Source organism: Ceratotherium simum, chromosome 4, assembly GCF_057802395.1.
Source record: "Ceratotherium simum simum isolate JZ-2026a chromosome 4, ASM5780239v1, whole genome shotgun sequence".
Taxonomy (NCBI): domain Eukaryota; kingdom Metazoa; phylum Chordata; class Mammalia; order Perissodactyla; family Rhinocerotidae; genus Ceratotherium; species Ceratotherium simum.
The window spans coordinates 4,571,119-4,588,520 of record NC_141903.1 but is presented as its reverse complement, the minus strand read 5'-3'; the positions used below and the strand labels follow the sequence as shown (position 1 = coordinate 4,588,520).

General features: G+C 40.9%; 1 protein-coding gene across 2 annotated transcripts in view; it reads left to right on the top strand.

Annotated features, from left to right (window-relative positions):
• Positions 1–2,305: 2,305 nt before the first annotated feature.
• Positions 2,306–17,402, top strand: part of FAF2 (Fas associated factor family member 2) — a 70,889-nt gene continuing 55,792 nt past the window's right edge. The window contains exon 1 of one of the 2 annotated variants that reach the window (XM_004428491.3): positions 2,306–2,431. In XM_004428491.3, coding sequence (XP_004428548.1) covers positions 2,369–2,431 — 63 coding nt within the window. In that variant the 5' untranslated portion in view covers positions 2,306–2,368. Of the gene's footprint in view, positions 2,432–2,493; positions 3,170–17,402 lie in introns of those variants that run through there. The other variant, XM_014786088.2, reaches the window with a different exon arrangement.

Here is a 17,402-nt window from a genome sequence, read left to right as displayed (position 1 = left end):
GCTTGATACATGGCTACTCCAAACAGAGATGTGAGATAAGCGCAAAATATACACCAGATTTTGAAAAAGATAATATTTTGGATATATTGCGTTAAATCAAATATATTACTAAAATTAATTTCACCTATGTTAAATGTGGCTCCTGGAGGATCTCAAATTACACACGTGGCTAACATTATATTTGATTGGACGGCACTGCTCTAAACTGCAAAATAAACGTCAGTAAAAACACCTGTTCTTAAAGGCGAGTGCAAGCCAATAACTTATGACTTTCCACACTCTTCATCTTGAATTTGTCAAAAAATCTTAGGTTTCTTCCAAGGCCAGCTTCTCTCACGGCAAAAGGAGGCCAGGAGGATTCTGCTTAGGTCAGATGGGCAGACTGGCAGCTCATGGGCTGAAATGTGGCTTGCCATTATGGTTGACTGATAATTTTCTTAAAAATTGAATTAGTTATCACCATTTTAAAATGGGGAGATTTTATATGCAGATCCAAATTTGTAGATGCTCTTAAAAAAAAAGGGGAAGTTCTGGCAATATTGGTTTTACATGGAAGCCATCAGCTACAGCTAAAAAGCAGAAACCACCTTTGGACAGGGAATGGTCTCTCCAGTTTGCCATATTGCATCCCCCACACTGAGGCAAATTCCTATGGTAGAGTTTACAAAAAAAAAAAAAAAGTAAAATATTTCTTCTAACTATGCCTTTATTCAAAGAAGAAATGTAGCCCAAAAAGGTGTATGTGTCTTTGAGGAAGTGAGGAACATTGAGTGGTGTTTAATATAACTACAAAGTATGTCTGTGGAAAGAATGCATCTTCAATCAGCATTAGCAACAACTTTAGAGGGCATCTGACTTTGCGATGCCTCATCTAGTTCATTCATCTGGATCCAACATTACTGGAGATGTTGAACAGTACTGCGTCTCCTTGGAGTTTTGAATGGATGTAATAAATTCTAAAGTCGCACTTGCTTGCTTCTAGTTTTACCTTAGAGGTCTAAGAAAGATTCCAGGGCAATGTGATGAAGTTTGTGCAGACCTGGTAAGACCTGATACAGGCCTGCAAGGAAGAAGTAGCCAAAACCTAAGTCCTTCCATTCCCTAGCGTACCCTTCACAGAACTTCAGCTTCCAGAGCACCTCCTGTCCTGTCTCACCTCACCAACCCTGTGAAGTGGGCAGGGTGGGATTCCACAGATGGGGAGTCACAGGTAGTCTGTGGAAAAGCATGCACCAGAGCCACACCCCTCTGCCTCCCCAAGGCCTTTGGAGGGTGGACAGAGGAGGCCGAGGGCAGGAGAAAAGAAGCGGAAACGGAAAAGAGCGATCTAAAGAGAGGTGGCAGGTTGGAAGCGGCTAGAAAGGTGCAGAGGAAGGCAGACATTGGGGGGAGGGGGCGGAGGTGAGGCGGTGGAAAGGGTGAGGGACTGTCTCCAAGGAGAACGCACAGAAGCAGCATGTCGGGGGCTCTTAGGGAGGCTCATTCCACCGGTGGCAAAACGGAGTCCAGAGGGGAGGTGGTTTGCCCAAGGATGTCCAGCACTTTGCAAGGTGGGCGCTACCACCTGACCCCAGGTCTCCCGATCCCAGTCCAGGGAAGACCGGGCAGGGGGCGGAGGCCGCGAGAGGGCCTGAGGCAGGCAGGAGCAGAGGCCGGGCTCCCGCACCGTCGCAGCGCGGATAGAAGGAAAGCTCTGCCCAAGGCTGGTAGCGCCATTAACCGCCCAAGACCCAGGCAGCCGAGTCCAAACAATCCCAGCAAGCGACTTTGAAGCCGCGATTTTCATGCGGCAAAAGCCTTTCACAGCTTCCGGCTCGAAGGCGGCGTCGGAAATGCCCGATCAGTATTCGGAGACTTTCGGAACCTCCCGAGAGATAGTCAGGAGCTTTTGGAAACGTCAGGGCAGGAATCAAACATCAAACAGTCAATATTTTGGAACGGCCACAATCTCCTAAAAAATATTCAGGAATATTAGAGATTACGGGAAAACGGTTAGAGAGCAGCCGAAATCTGCCGAGTGGCACTCGGGAATTTCCGGAGCTGCTCGTGCCGCATTCGGAACCTCTCAGCTCTTTGCGGTCTATTCAGGGGTCTTGGGTCTCTACAGCAGACCCGTTCGTCGCCTAAATCGTGAGGGCGACTGGTGCCGACAGTCCCTCGGCAATTTCCGGAAGTGTTCGGGAATCGGCCCGAGGTTGGCGCCCTCTGGCGGCGGGAACTGTCATCACCACCAACCCCCCCGGACTGGGCCAGCACGCGCAGACGCAGTTGCGCGCCGGCGGCCGTTCAGACCGGACGTGGTTGCTGCCGAGGTCAGTTCCGGCGGGTGACGGTGCGGACGGGTCAGAAGCGTAGAGGCGGCGGCAAAATGGCGGCGCCTGAGGATCGGGATCTAACCCAGGAGCAGACCGAGAAGCTGCTGCAGTTTCAGGTAGCAGCGAGTACTCGGTGCAGCAAATGCCGCCGCGGGCTGGGGAGCGGGCCCTTAGAGGAGCCTAGAACTCTCCTCAGATTGGGCCCGAGATTTTTCTCAGACCAGCAGGCGGCCCCCTCCCCCCCAGACGCCAACTGCCCTGCTGCCCCCGGCCCCGAGCCTCTGTCGGTCCCCGGCCTTCCAGCATGGCTGCAGTCAGACCCGCCTCCTCCCTGTCCCGTGTCCCCTCGGGTCAACCACCCTGGTTTCCGTTAGCGGCGCCAGTCCTCAGCCATCTTCCCAGCCCGAGGACGTTACCGCTGGGACCCTCTCCGCCCAACGACTCTGGATCTACCAAGATGTTTAATCCCCACTGCGGAGTTGGTCTCGTTTCGGGTCTGGAAAGCCTCCTAGCAGCATCCTCTGCCATTTCTACAAACATTGACTGAAGGCCGCTGGGTGCCAGGTCCTGTGTTGGGCGCTCTGGTGGGGGAGAGGGCAGGGTGGCCCCCGCCCGAAAGGCGCGGGAGGACAGACACCACGTTAGGAAACAGTGCGGCGCTATAAGTGTCATCCGTGGCTTCCGACCGGGTTTATTACCCTGGGCTTGTTCCTGGAATCACGTGCTTGACTGTGCTTGAGGAGGTTGGGAACTTGGCAGGAATCTGCCTCCTTTTAGTGGATGTTGGGTTAAGAACTTTTGGCACTGAGCACTTATTTCTGAGCTGGAGAATCTGAATGGAGGAGACCACTAGGGTAGGTAACCTTGGCTCTTTGTTGCCCTGATGAATACCACATTCCTTATTTCTAAACTACGTATCTTAAAAACGTTAACCTCGTAAGGATGAGTTTGATGAGTTTATGGGTGTCTGAAGGGCTTTGTAAACTGTAAAATGCTCCCAAACAGTATTGCTGTTGTTAATCATTATTTAACTTAGGATAGAATGAAAGTTAGTGGTACAGTTATTTCCTAGTATAAAATGTGCTGTATATTCATTAATTCACTAGTATTTACCAAAAACCTTAGTTCTCAGGCACTGCTAGTTAGAATACCATTTATTGAGTGTGATGTTGTAAATACTTTACTGAACACTTAGCATACATTATTGCATTTACTACAACAACCCTGTAAGATTCATACTGTTACAGTCCCTATTTTACAAATGAGGGATACGAGGCTTAAGAAGTAACATGCTTAGTTTACATGGCTAGTGAGTGGTAGTCAGATTTAAAGCCAGGTCCATCTTTCCAGAACCTTTCCTGAGCTCTTGATGTGTGTGCTATACAGCCTGTGTAAGTATCAGTGTACAACTGAGAGTGAAATGCAAATGCTGTGATATTTTTTTTTCTTTGCAAGTTCTCACTTTTCTATAATTTCCTTGATTAGATTTCACTGTAGTTAATTTTGAAGTTTTTTTTTTTTTTTTTTGAGGCAGGAGTTCTCCTGCTTTTTTTTTTTTTTGTGAGGAAGATCAGCCCTGAGCTAACATCCATGCCAATCCTCCTCTTTTTGCTGAGGAAAACCAGCCCTGAGCTAAAATCTATTGCCAGTCCTCCTCCTTTTTCTCCCCAAAGCCCCAGTAGATAGTTGTATGTCATAGTTGCACATCCTTCTAGTTGCTGTATGTGGGACGCAGCTTCAGCATGGCTGGAGAAGCGGTGTGTCCGCCCGGGATCTGAACCCGGGCTGCCAGTAGCGGAACGTGCACACTTAACCGCTAAGCCACGGGGCGGCCCCATAATTTTGAAGTTTTTTTCCTCGTAAATTGAGCAGTGGGTTGGAAGAGTGTAAATGGGAAAAAACTATCATAGTGGTTGATATTTGATTGGAGTTTTGAGTAGAGAAATTGATGACACAACAAATCGGAATCAGAATGAATAAAGAGCACACAACTAGCTTTCACTTCCTGGTAGATCACTAAGTTCAGGGTTTTGTTTAATTTGGGCAGACCATTTTACCCCTTACAACTCTTCAGTAGTAAGCCCCCATGTTGTTTAAGTGTAATGAGGTGCTGTGAGTTATAAGTCATGATTTACTTAGTCTGGTACTGGAAGGACATGAATATGTGGTAGCATTTCTGAGGTGAAGTGCATAGCAACCTCCATTTTTGTCTTCACTGGACATCTCTATCAGTAAGAGAGGTGAGTAGCAGGTTACAGTTGTGTTAAGATTGCTTTATGAAATTGGATTTAAAAAGGCAAATGCATTTTACATTTATGTGTTCTTTTAAGCAGTTGCTGGATCAGGTTCATCATCCGGATTGCCATTAAACATTCTTTGAAATTTACCAGGTGTCAAGGGTTATACCCACTATTTGATGTGCATTAACTCTTTTTAAACCTTTTAACACTGTAAGGTTTTAACCCCGATTCAATTTGTTAATGAAGAAACAGGTTCTGAGAGGTCCAATAACTTGCCCTTTTAACACTGTAAGGTTTTAACCCCGATTCAATTTGTTAATGAAGAAACAGGTTCTGAGAGGTCCAATAACTTGCACAAGTAGTAAGAGGCAGAGATTTAGAAATCCATACCCATAACCATCTTGTCTAAAACCTAATGGAGAAGCCAGATACATACATGAATAATGAGTATCCTGCAGTATATTAGTGTTCATAATGTAATATGGTACAACACAGTGCTATGGGAATTTGAGGAAGGATAGGAGTATTGATGGGGATGGGAGAAGGAGGGGAAGGCTTAGTAGTTACCATTTATTAGGTATCTATTGTGCCTTAGGCATAGTGCTAGATAGTTTATAACCATTATGCTTAATCTTCACAGTAGCCTTGTAAAGTGCCATGGGTGGTATGCCTGCTCCTAGATGAGGAAACATATCTGTTGAAGTATTTGCTCAAGGTCATTAAGCTATTCAGTAGTGAAGATAGAATTAGAAGTCTAGTGGGTCTGCATCTGGACTTCAAGTATACTTTGCTACTTTGAAGGAGAAATAGAATTTCAACAGGTGGTGGGCAGGAGGATGCTCAAAGAGGAAACAGCTCAAGCAAGGTATGGAGATACAATAGTGTGGAGTATGTTTGTTGCGAAGGATTTACAGAGTTGGAAGTGGAAAATAAGACTGGAAAGGTAAATTAGAACCAGATTTTTGGAGGGCTTTCAGAGCTGTGCACATGGTTTAAACTTTAAGCTTGGGGAGCCATCAAAGGTTTTGTCAACCAGGGAGTGGCATAACACTCGATTTCAGGTTTGTTTCACTGACTGTGGAGCATAAGCTTGGAATCTCCACAGGGGTCAGGACAGAACAGGGTGACACTAGCTAGGAGCTAGATCTCAGTATGTTGCTTCATTTGATATATTGAAATTAGCAAAAGTAAAATATTTTAGAAATCTCAGGTTTCCTATTATTTCACTTTTTCTTGTGACGTGTGATTTGACTTGAACTCCCTAGAGTTTGTTTATCATGCTTCTCAGTCCATTTGGTGTCTTCTAAGATTTTTCTAGTTAACCTTTCCTCCTGTTTATTTTGGAACCAGTTGAGTATGAATAACTAATGCAGATATTTGTTTTAAGCTGTTTCAAATGGGAAAGAATAGGTTTTAGGAAGAGCTGATGCAGGTATGGGGAAAGTTACTTTTATTGAAGTCCATTTTCCCAAATTTCCAAATATAGTAGTCTCCCCTAGTGCCTTGGTTTACTGCCTCTAGGTTGCTGTTTGAACACCTGGAGAAGGATGACATGGACAGAGAGAGAAGGGACTAAAGGAGCTATGCATGGCCAGTGGAGGAAGAAATGAGCTCTTTCTGCTTGTTCAGGAGTAAGAAATTTGGAGATTTGAAGGTGTTTTTGTTTTTGATGTTGTTTAAACACTTATTGAGCATTTACTTTATCCAAAGTGCTCTAGATCCATTATTTCATTGAGTCCTCCCAATAAACAAATGGTGTACGTTCTGGTATTGGTGAGTAAACTAGGATCAGTAGGTGACTTACCCAAGGTTAGTGAACGAGCTTAGATTTGAATCCAGAACTCTGGATTCTCTTTCCTACCACCTAGCACTGCCTCTCTGGCCCTAAGTGTTGATTTGTTTTCAACTACAGGTAAGTGAGTAGGGCCAATAGAAATTGCTATGTGGCAGTTTTAAGAAAGAGAACATAGCAAAGGAAGTCCAAAAGTGTGATTCTAAGCCTGGACGTCATCACTGAGGTAATTCTCTTAATCTCCTCTACATGAAGATGCACTTTTTAAGGAGAAGGGAAGAGGAATCTCTAAAGGTGGGAATGAACAAGAAGGACAGTTCTCTCACTTCGGGGTATGAGAGAGAAAATGGGAGAGAGAGGGCTTCAAGGGGAGTGTCTTCAGGGCAAAGCCGAGTTTCAGTCAGAACATGAAGGTGAAGGAACTGTTCAAGGCAGTTAAGGATATAGGGGTTGTTGCTGATAGGGCAGGGCTTTTATTTCTGTAGAACAGAATCCTAAAAACGTGGTGTTACTGGGTCAAAGCAAACATACTTTGTACATTTTAATAGCTACTGCTAGGACTACTTTCCAGGGAGTTTTGGCAGCTCATACTCCCACCAAGAGGATGTGATAGGCCTGTTTCCCCATACTTTCCAGCTTTGGATGGTATCTTTTTCAGTTTTTGTTGATCGGCTTAAATTCAAAAAGTTCTCAGTTTGGGCCGGCGCCGTGGTTTAGCGGTTAGGTGCACGCGCTCCTCTGCTGGCGGCCCAGGTTTGGATCCCGGGCGCGCACCAACGCACCGCTTCTCTGGCCATGCTGAGGCTGCGTCCCACATACAGCAACTAGAAGGATGTGCAGCTATGACATACAGTTCTATCTACTGGGGCTTTGGGGGGAAAAATAAATAAATAAAATTAAAAAAAAAAATCTCATTTTGATTTGCATTTCTAGTGGTAGTGTTGGTTGTGGTTTTTGGTTTTGTTTTGCAATCAGTTGAGTCTGGCTAGCTAATGTAAACACTTGTTTTAAGCTATTTCAAATAGGAAAGAGTAGGGACATAAGAGTGAGGGATTGGTTTCTGAGCCTCTAGTTTTTTTTTTTTTGGTCTGTGATGCACACTCTGCTGATTTATTTATTGATGTTTTAATAGTTTTTAACATTGTGAAATTTTGGGTTGTACATTTTTGTTTGTCCATCACCATATATGTGTCTCCCTTCACCCCTTGTGCCCACCCCCCACCCCCATTGCCCCTGGTAACCACAATACAGTTTACTCTGTCCATGTGTTGGTTTATATTCCGCATATGAGTGAGATCATACAGTGTTTGTCTTTCTCTTTCTGGCTTACTTCACTTAACATAATACCCTGCAGGCCGATCCATGTTGTTGCAAATGGGACGATTTTGTCTTTTTTTTATGGCTGAGTAGTATTCCATTGTATATATATACCAAATTTTCTCCATCCAATCATCAGTCGAGGCACACTTAGGTTGCTTCCATGTCTTGGCTGTAGTGAATAATGCTGCAATGAACATAGGAGTGCATAAGCCTCTTTGGATTGTTCATTTCAGGTTCGTTGGATAGATTCCCAGTAGTGGGATGGCTGGGTCATAGGGCATCTCTATTTTTAATTCTTTGAGGAATCTCCATACCGTTTTCCATAGAGGCTGCACCAGTTTGCATTCCCACCAGCTGTGTATGAGGGTTCCTGTTTCTCCACATCCTCTCCAACACTTGTTGTTTTTTGTCTTGGTGATTATAGCCATTCTAACGGGCGTGAGGTGATGTCTTAGTGTTGTTTTGATTTGCATTTCCCTGATGATTAGTGATGTTGAACATGTTTTCATGTGCCTATTGGCCATCTGTATATCTTCTTTGGAGAAGTGTCTGTTCATTTCCTCTGCCCATTTTTTGATTGGGTTGTTTGTTTTTTTGTTGTTCAGTTGTGTGAGTTCTTTATATATTATGGAGATTAACCCCTTGTCAGATGTATGTTTTGCAAATATTCTCTCCCAGCTGGTGGGTTGTCTGTTCATCTTGATTCTGGTTTCGTTTGTCTTGTAGAAGCTGAGCCTCTATTTTTTAAGAGATAATGCAGATGTCACCTGGTGTATGGAGAGTTTGCTTTCTGAATATCACTTGTATCAGAATAAAAATGCTGATTTTAAGGTGGAATCTCATTGTTCCGTAAACTCCTCATTATGGATGAGATTGAGCTTCTTGTGGCTATTTACAGTTAGTTCTTGTGTAAATTGCATGTCTATTCTTTGTTCATTATCTGTTGGATTATTTGACGTCGTCTTATCAATTTGCAGAGTTTGTTATATAAAAAAGGATAATGGTCATATATAGCAAATATTTTCTCTTTTTTTAATTGAGGTCATAATAGTTTATAACAGTGTGAAATTTCAGTTGTGCATTATTATTTGTCAGTGACCATATAAATGTGCCTCTTCACCCCTTGTGCCCACCCCCCAACCCACTTCCCCCTGGTAACCACTGAACTGTTCTCTCTGTCCGTGTGTTAGTTTATCTTCCATATATGGGTAAAGTCATATGGTGTTTGTCTTTCTCGGTCTGGCTTATTTCACTTAATATAATACCCTTGAGGTCCATCCATGTTGTTGCAGATGGGACGATTTTGTCTTTTTTATGGCTGAGTAGTATTCCGTTGTATATATATACCATGTCTTCTTTATCCATTCATCAGTCAATGGGCACTTAAGTTGCTTCCACTTCTTGGCTATAGTGAACAACGCTGCAGTGAACATAGGGGTGCATAAGACTCTTTGGATTATCGCTTTCAGGATCTTTGGATAAATATCCAGTAGTGGGATAGCTGGGTCATATGGTATTTCTGTTTTTAATTTTTTGACGAATCTCCATACTGTTTTCCATAGAGGCTGCGCCAGGTTGCATTCCCACCAGCAGTGTACGAGGGTTCCATTTTCTCCACAACCTCTCCAACGTTTGTTATTTTTTGTCTTAGTGATTATAGCCATTCTGACAGGTGTAAGGTGATATCTTAGTGTAGTTTTGATTTGCATTTCCCTAATAATTAGTGATGTTGAACATCTTTTCATGTGCCTGGTGACCATCTGTATATCTTCTTTGGAAAAATGTCTGTTCATTTCCTCTGCCCATTTTTTGATCGAATTGTTTGTCTTTTTGTTGTTCAGTTGTGTGAGTTCTTTATATATTATGGAGATTAACCCTTTGTAGGATATGTGATTTGCAAATATTTTCTCCCAGCTGGTGGGTTGGTCTTTTCATTTTGATCCTGGTTTCATTTGCCTTACAGAAGCTCTTTAGTCTGATGAAGTCCCATTTGTTTATTTTTAATTCTGTTTCCCTTGTCTGAGTAGACATGGAATTCCAAAAGTTCCTTCTAAGACCAATGTCAAAGAGTGTACTGCCTATATTTTCTTCTAGGAGTTTTATAGTTTCAGGTCTTACCTTCAAGTCTTTGATCCATTTTGAGTTAAGCAAATATTTTCTTTTATGACATCATTTGTCTTTGATTTTGCTATCTTTTCTCTTAATGTTTGTTTAAAGTTGTTATGTTATCAAATTGGCATTTTTTACCTTCTGGCTTTTGGATTTTTCTGTTCTGTCTAAGAATGCTTTCCGCTTAACGAGGTTATATGAATGTTCTCTTGGAAGTATTTTATAGTTTTTTTAATCAGATCTTTAATCTACGTGTAATTTTATTTTTTGTATGTATGAGATAAGACTCTAACTTCACTTTTTTCCAGAAGAGACCATAGGTTAGCTGAATAATCCATCCCTTCCCCCCACTGATTTGAGTACAGTCATTCCTCAGTATCCACAAGGATTGGTTCCAGGACCCCTATGGATACCAAAATCCAAGAATACTCAAGTCCGTTCTGTAAAATGGCATAGTAGTTGCATGTAACATACACCTACCCTCCTATATACTTTAAATCATCTCTAGATTACTTATAATACCTAATACAATGTAAATGCTCCATAAGTAGTTGTTATACTGTATTGTTTAGGGAATAATGACGAGGAAAAGAATCTGTACATGTTCAGTACAGACACCTTTCTTAGGCCTTTCTATCCAAGGTTGGTTGAATCCGTGGATGGGGAACCCACAGGTGCGGAGGGCCAGCTATGGTCCTCTTTATGGTACTGTATTGTGTTTCACTAACCTTTCTTCTGGTACCATTACTGAATTAGTAATAATAGCTTTGTACTAAGTTTTAATATCAGATAGGACAGGAATCCTTGTCTTTTTTTTTGAAAAATTGTTGGTAATACAAGTTCTTTCATATACATTTAAAAATCATTTTGTGCAGTTGTGGGATTATTGGAATTGAATAACATGTATATATTAATTTGGGACTGGTTGACATTTGGGAACATGTACATCTCTTTATTCAGATGTCACATGTCCTTTAAAATATTTTTTGTAACTTCATCTAGATTTTGTATATTCCTTACTAAGCTTATTCCTAGGTGTTTTGTAGTTTTGGTCACCCTCATAAATGAGATATTTCTTTATTTCGAAATGGTTACAAATAGGAAGAGGGGCCGGCCTGGTGGCATAGCGGTTAAGTGCATGCGCTCTGCTTCGGCGGCCCGGGGTTCACGGGTTCGGATCCCTGGCGTGCACCAGTGCACTGCTTGTCATGCCATGCTGTGGTGGCGTCCCATATAAAATAGAGGAAGATGGGTATAGATATTAGATCAGGGCAGCTCTTCTTCGGCAAAAAAGAGGAGGATCGGCATCGGGTGTTAGCTCAGGGCTGATCTTCCTCACCAAAAAAAAAACCACACAAAAAACAAATAGGAAGAAATGCCTTTGAATTTTGTACATATGTCTTGAGTTTTTGGATTTTTATCTTCTATCCAGCCAGCCCTGGTGGTCTAGTGGTTAAGCTTTGGTGCTCTCACTGCCACAGCCCAAGTTTGTTTCCCAGTCAGGGAACCACACGACCATCTGTTGGTTGTCATACTGTGGCGGCTGCCTGTTGCTGTGATTCTGAAAGCTCTGCCACCAGTATTTCAAACACCAGCAGGGTCACCCATGGTGGACAGGTTTCAACAGAGCTTCCAGACTAAGACAGACTAGCAAGAAGGACCTGGCCACCCACTTCCAAAAAATTGGCCATGAAAACCCTGTGCATGGCAGTGGAGCATTGTCTGATACAGTGCCGGAAGGTGAGAGGATGGCACAAAAAGACCAGGCGGGGTTCTGCTCTGCTGTCCACAAGGTCACTAGGAGTCAGAATTGACTCTACGGCACTAACAACAACAACCTTCTGTCTAGTTTCTTGTTGTGTTTTCTGAGCATTATTAATAGTCTTGGGCTCTTGTTTTTTTTAATACAATTTTATTGAGATATCTGTATACCACAAATTAACCCTTTTAAAGTATACTATTCCAGTGGTTTTTGGTATATTTACAGAGTTGTACAACCATCACCACTATTTAGTTCTGGAACATTTTCATCGCTCCAAAAAGAAACCCGTGCCCATTAGCAGTCACTTCCCATTCTCCTCTCTTTCTAACCCCTGGCAACCACTAATCTGTATTCTGCCTATGTGCATTTGCCTGTTCTGGGCATTTCATATAAATAGAGTCATACACTATATAGCCTTTTGTGTCTGGCTTCTTTCACTTAGCATAATGTTTTCAAGGTTCATCTGTGTTATAGTCTATATCAGTACTTCATTCCTTTTTATGGATGCATAATATTCCATTGTGTAGATAAACCACGTTTTGTTTATCCATTCATCAGTTAGTGGCCGTTTGGATTGTTTCCACTTTTTGGCTATTACAGTAGTATGCTGCATAACAACGTTTTAGTCAGCGAGGGACTGCATATACTGTGTTGGTCTCATAAGATTATAATGGAGCTGAAAATTCGTATTACCTAGTGCATCTGGAAGGAGATACTCAAGAGGTTTGTCCGTGTCTTCAAAGAATCTGCCAAGGATGAGGAAGGAGGTTGCAAAAATCAACAAGGCTGTGGTTGAGATGGCAAACAACTTGAACGTGGATGTGGATGAGGATGACACTGAGAAGCTCCTAGATGTGGTTCCTGAGGAACTGACTAATGAGGAGTTGTTGGAACTGAAACAGGAACACATAGCTGAAGAAGAGGCAAAAGAAAAGGAAAGTGCAGGAGAAGAAAAAGAAGAGCCTCCAAGAAAATTCATAGTGAAGGGTTTAGCAGAAGCTTTTGCAGGCCTCAAGAAGCTCCCTAAAAAGTTTAAAGACATGGACCCCAACCCTGGAAGGTTTTCATTAATAGAGAGGAATGTTCATCTTGCATTATCTGCTTACAAGCAAATCTGTGATGAAAAAAGAAACAAAGCAAGCAAACCACCATGGACACACTTCTGAAAAGAGTGACCCCTCCTCAAGAAGAGCCTCAGGCAGTCCTTCAGGAGGTATTCCAGAAGAAGGCATTGTTATCATGGGAGATGAGAGCTGCATGCATGTTATTGCCCCTGAAGGCCTGCCAGTGGAACAAGATGTGGAGGAGGAAGACAGTGATATTGATGATCCTGACCCTGTGTAGGCCTAGGCTAATGTGTATGTTTGCGTCTTAGTTTTTAACAAAAAAGTTTAAAAACTTTTAAAAAGCTAAAAATTTTAAAAATAGAAAAAACCTTATAGAATAAGGATATAAAGAAAGCAAATATTTTCGTACAGCTGTACAGTGTGTTTGTATTTTAAGCTGTTAGTACGAGTGTCAACAAGTTAAAAAATTAAAAAGTTTATGAAGTAAAAATTACCATAAGCTAAAGTTAATTTATTATTAAAGAATTTTTAAAATAAATTCAGTGTAGCCTAAGTGTCCAATGTTTATAAAGTCTGCAATAGTGTACAGTAACGTCCTAGGCTTCACATTCACTCACTGCTCATTCACTCACCCAGAGCAACTTCCAGTCCTGCAAGCTCCATTCAAGGTAAGTACCCTATACAGTTGTCCTATGTTTTATCTTTTATACTGTGTTTTTACTGTATCTTTTCTGTGTTTAGATACACAAATACCATTGTGTTACAATCGCCTACAATAGTGAGTACAGTAACATGCTATATGGGTTTGTAGCCTAGGAGCAATAGGCTATACCATATAGCCTACATGTGTAGTAAGCTATACCATCTAGATCTGCATAAGTACACTCTATGATGTTCACACAATGACAAAATTGCCTAACAATGCATTTCTCAGAACATATCCCCTTTGTTAAGCAATGCATGACTATACATGATTTCAAAGTCAAATCTACATGTAACAATATATTTAGAGAAGTCTAGTTTCTATTCCTCTCTCTTATACTGTGTTCCCTCCCTTCCCTTACAAATAAGCTTAAAAATAAAAAAAATTTTTTATCCTTCCATTATTTTAATATGAGTATATGTATATATATTTGTGACCCTCCCTCTTTTTAAAAAAGATAAAGTGATATGTACTATACACTTTTCTCCAACTTGTTTTTATACCTCATATCTCCTAATGATCACTGCATAGCAATATAGGAAATGATTTCTGTTTCATATTTACAGGTGTGTACTATTCTGTTGTATGGATATACCATAATTTAGGCTCCTATTGAGGGACATTTGGTTTATTTCTCATCTTTTGCTGTAACAAATGGTACAGCAATAAGTAGCTTTGTACAGGACTTTTTATTTTTTGCTAGTGTCTCTTTTAGATTCCTGGAAAGGAATCTAAATTAGAAATTTAGATTTCTGGGTCAAAGAGTTAAGTGCTTATGTATATGCATATGAATATGTAACTTTACTAGATATTGCCAAATTTTCCCCCATGAGGGTTGTACCGTTTTGTATTCCCACTCGCAATGTATGAGGCCTCCAACAACCTCACCAACAGAGTGTGTTGTCACTCAGTATAGTTTTAATTTACTTTTATTTTGAGTGAGTTTGATCAACTTTTCATATATTTAAGGACTACTTGAGTTTATTTTTTATGTATTGTCCATTTTTTCTTGCTTACTTTCAGATTGTTGACCTTTTTCTTTATTTTTAAAACTCTATATTGTAAGAATATTGACCCTTTGTCTATGAAATAATTTGTAAATATTATTCCCAGGTCTTTTATTTTGCATATGGTGTTTCTTTTTGCCCTAAAGAAGTTTTTCTTTCTTTTTTTTTTTTAACTTTTTATATACTCAAAATTTTATTTGTATACAGTAAAATCTTTTCCCATATTGCTTATCAATTTTGAATCATGGTTAAAGTCTTCCCCACATCTAGGCTGTAAAAGAATTCACTTGTATTTTCTTCTAATGCTTGTATGATTAGACTCTTAAAACTCAACAGTAAAGAAACAAACAACCCAGTTTAAAAGTAGGCAAAAGATCTGAACAGATACCTCACCAAAGAAGATATACAGAAAATGGCCAATAAACATGGAAAGACGCTCAACATCAAATATCGTTAGGGAGTTGCAAATTAAAACAATGAGATACCACCACCCACCTATTAGAATGGCTAAAATGTGAAACACCAGATGCTGGCAAGGATGTGGAAAAACAGAAACTCATTCGTTGCTGGTGAGAATACAAAATGGTACAGCCACTTTGGAACGGTTAGGCAGTTTCTTACAAAGCCAAACATTGTCTTACTATATGATCCAGCATATCATGCTCTTAGGTATTTACCTAAGTGAATTAAAAACTTATGTCCACACAAAAACCTGCACACGGATGTTTATAGCAGCCTTATTCATAATTGCCAAAAACTTAGAAGCCACCAAGATGTCCTTCAATGTGTTAATGAATAAACAAACTATGGTACATCCATACAATGGAATATTATTCAGTGAAAAAGAAATGAGCTATCAAGCCACGAAAGGATATTAAACGAACCTTAAATGAATATTGCTAAATGAAAGAAGCCAGTCCGAAAAGGCTACATACTACTATGATTACAACTATATGACATTCTGGTAAAGGCAAAAGGATAGAGATAATATAAAGAAGAGTGGCTGCCAGGGATGGGGGTTAGAGGAGAGGGAAGAATAGATGGAGCTCAGGAGATTTTTAGGGCAGCGGAACTATTCTTTATAACACTATGATTATAGGTACATGACATTATGCATTTGGCAAGAACTATAGAATGTATGTACAACACACAGAGTGAACCCTATTGTAAACCGTGGACTTTAGTTAATAATCATATACAATTGTAACAAACATACACACCACTGCAAGATGTTAGTAATAAGGGAAACTGGGGGTGAGGGGGTAGTATATGGGAACTGTGTACTTTCTATTCAGTTTTTCTTCTTTTATTTATTTTGTTTTTTTGTGAGGAAGAGCAGCCCTGAGCTAACATCTGCTAATCCTCCTCTTTTTTTTTTTTTTTTTTTGCTGAGGAAGACTGGCCCTGGGCTAACATCCGTGCCCATGTTCCTCCACTTTATATGGGATGCCACCACAGCATGGCTTGACAAGCGGTGCGTCGGTGCGCCCTGGGATCCAAACCGGCAAACCCCGGGCCACTGCAGCAGAGTGTGCGCACTTAACCGCTTGCGCCACTGGGCCGGCCCCTATTCAGTTTTTCTGTTAACCTAAAACTGTTCTAAGAAATCAGGTGTATTACTTTTTTAAAAAACTATCCTTTCCTCATTGTTTTGAGATGCTGCCTTTATCAGTAGAGCTAAATTTCTATACACAGTTGGATCTGTTTCTGGATTTTCTTCTCTGTTCCGTTGGTCTTAAATATGCCAGTACTACTTATACTTGTAGACGCTTATATATTTTAATCTGGAGGGCTAGTCTTTCTTATTGCTCTTTTTCGGGGTTTTCTGAGATTTTCTATTTACTCTTCCAAAAGAACTTTATAATCAGCTTTTCAAAATTGAAATTTTATTAGATTTGTAAATGAATTTGAGGGAGTGTGATTGACATCTTGATGTTGTTGAATCTTCGTATACAAGAACACAGTTGTGCGTTTTTTTTTTGTTTTTTGTTTTTAGTAGTACATCTTTATGTGACAAGCACAGGCATTTGTGATCAAGTTGATTCAAGTTTGGGGTTATTTCTTCAGAATGGGCTGGGCATCAGTGTTTGTTTATGCATTCCTCTTAAGTGTGGTTTTTTTTTTTTTAATAATTTTATTTATTTATTTTTTCCCCCAAAGCCCCAGTAGATAGTTGTATGCCATAGCTGCACATCCTTCCAGTCGCTGTACATGGGACACGGCCTCAGCATGGCCGTAGAAGCAGTGCGGCGGTGCGCGCCCGGGATCCAAACCCGGGTCGCCAGCAGCGGAGCACGTGCACTTAACCGCTAAGCCACGGGGCTGGCCCTGCATTCCCCTAAGTGTTTTAAGGAATAGTATTTGTGTAATTGGCAGAGTAGTATCAATTCAGATTACTCTGAATGGAGGATTACCTGTACTGCAGATATTCTTTTAGAAGCAAATCTTTGAAGTGGATGTTGATAAAGATTAATTTTCTCAATTTTGGGGCGGGCCATTTGAGGGTCATTTCACATATTCAAGAACTCTAGTGGCCATTTCTCCAAAGTTACATTTTTGCTTGAAATGAATAGCAAAATAAAGTAATAAAATTGAAGATTTGATGTTAACTGCTTCCACTTTTATGTGTGTTTTTAAACTACCATTTGTGGGAATGCCAGAAGTGATAAATAGCAGAAATCACTATGAGCACTGAGGTGCCTGTTGCCTTTGGATTTTCTTCCCACCAAGGGAATTTTGAAAATTTTCTCACTGTCCTGGAATATATTTAGAAGAGAAAATATTTTCATGCTAAGTATCTGGGGAATTTTTAAAAAGTGTTTGCTTGTTTATAAGTGTATATTCCTATTGGAGTTAAAGTCAAACAAAAAAATCCACTACCCCCAATTAACCCTCCACTCTGTCTGTGTTGCCTCGACTCTCCATTTCTCCTTTGGACCGTTTCAGTAACTTTGTATTGGTGCCCCAAATTTCAAATCTCTCTCCTCTTCTATTCAGCCTTCCTACTTTTTCCAGAATAATCTTTCTGGCAAAGATTTGATTGTGTCACTCTTGTAAGATTTTTCCTTTGCTCTGCATTGATTAGAG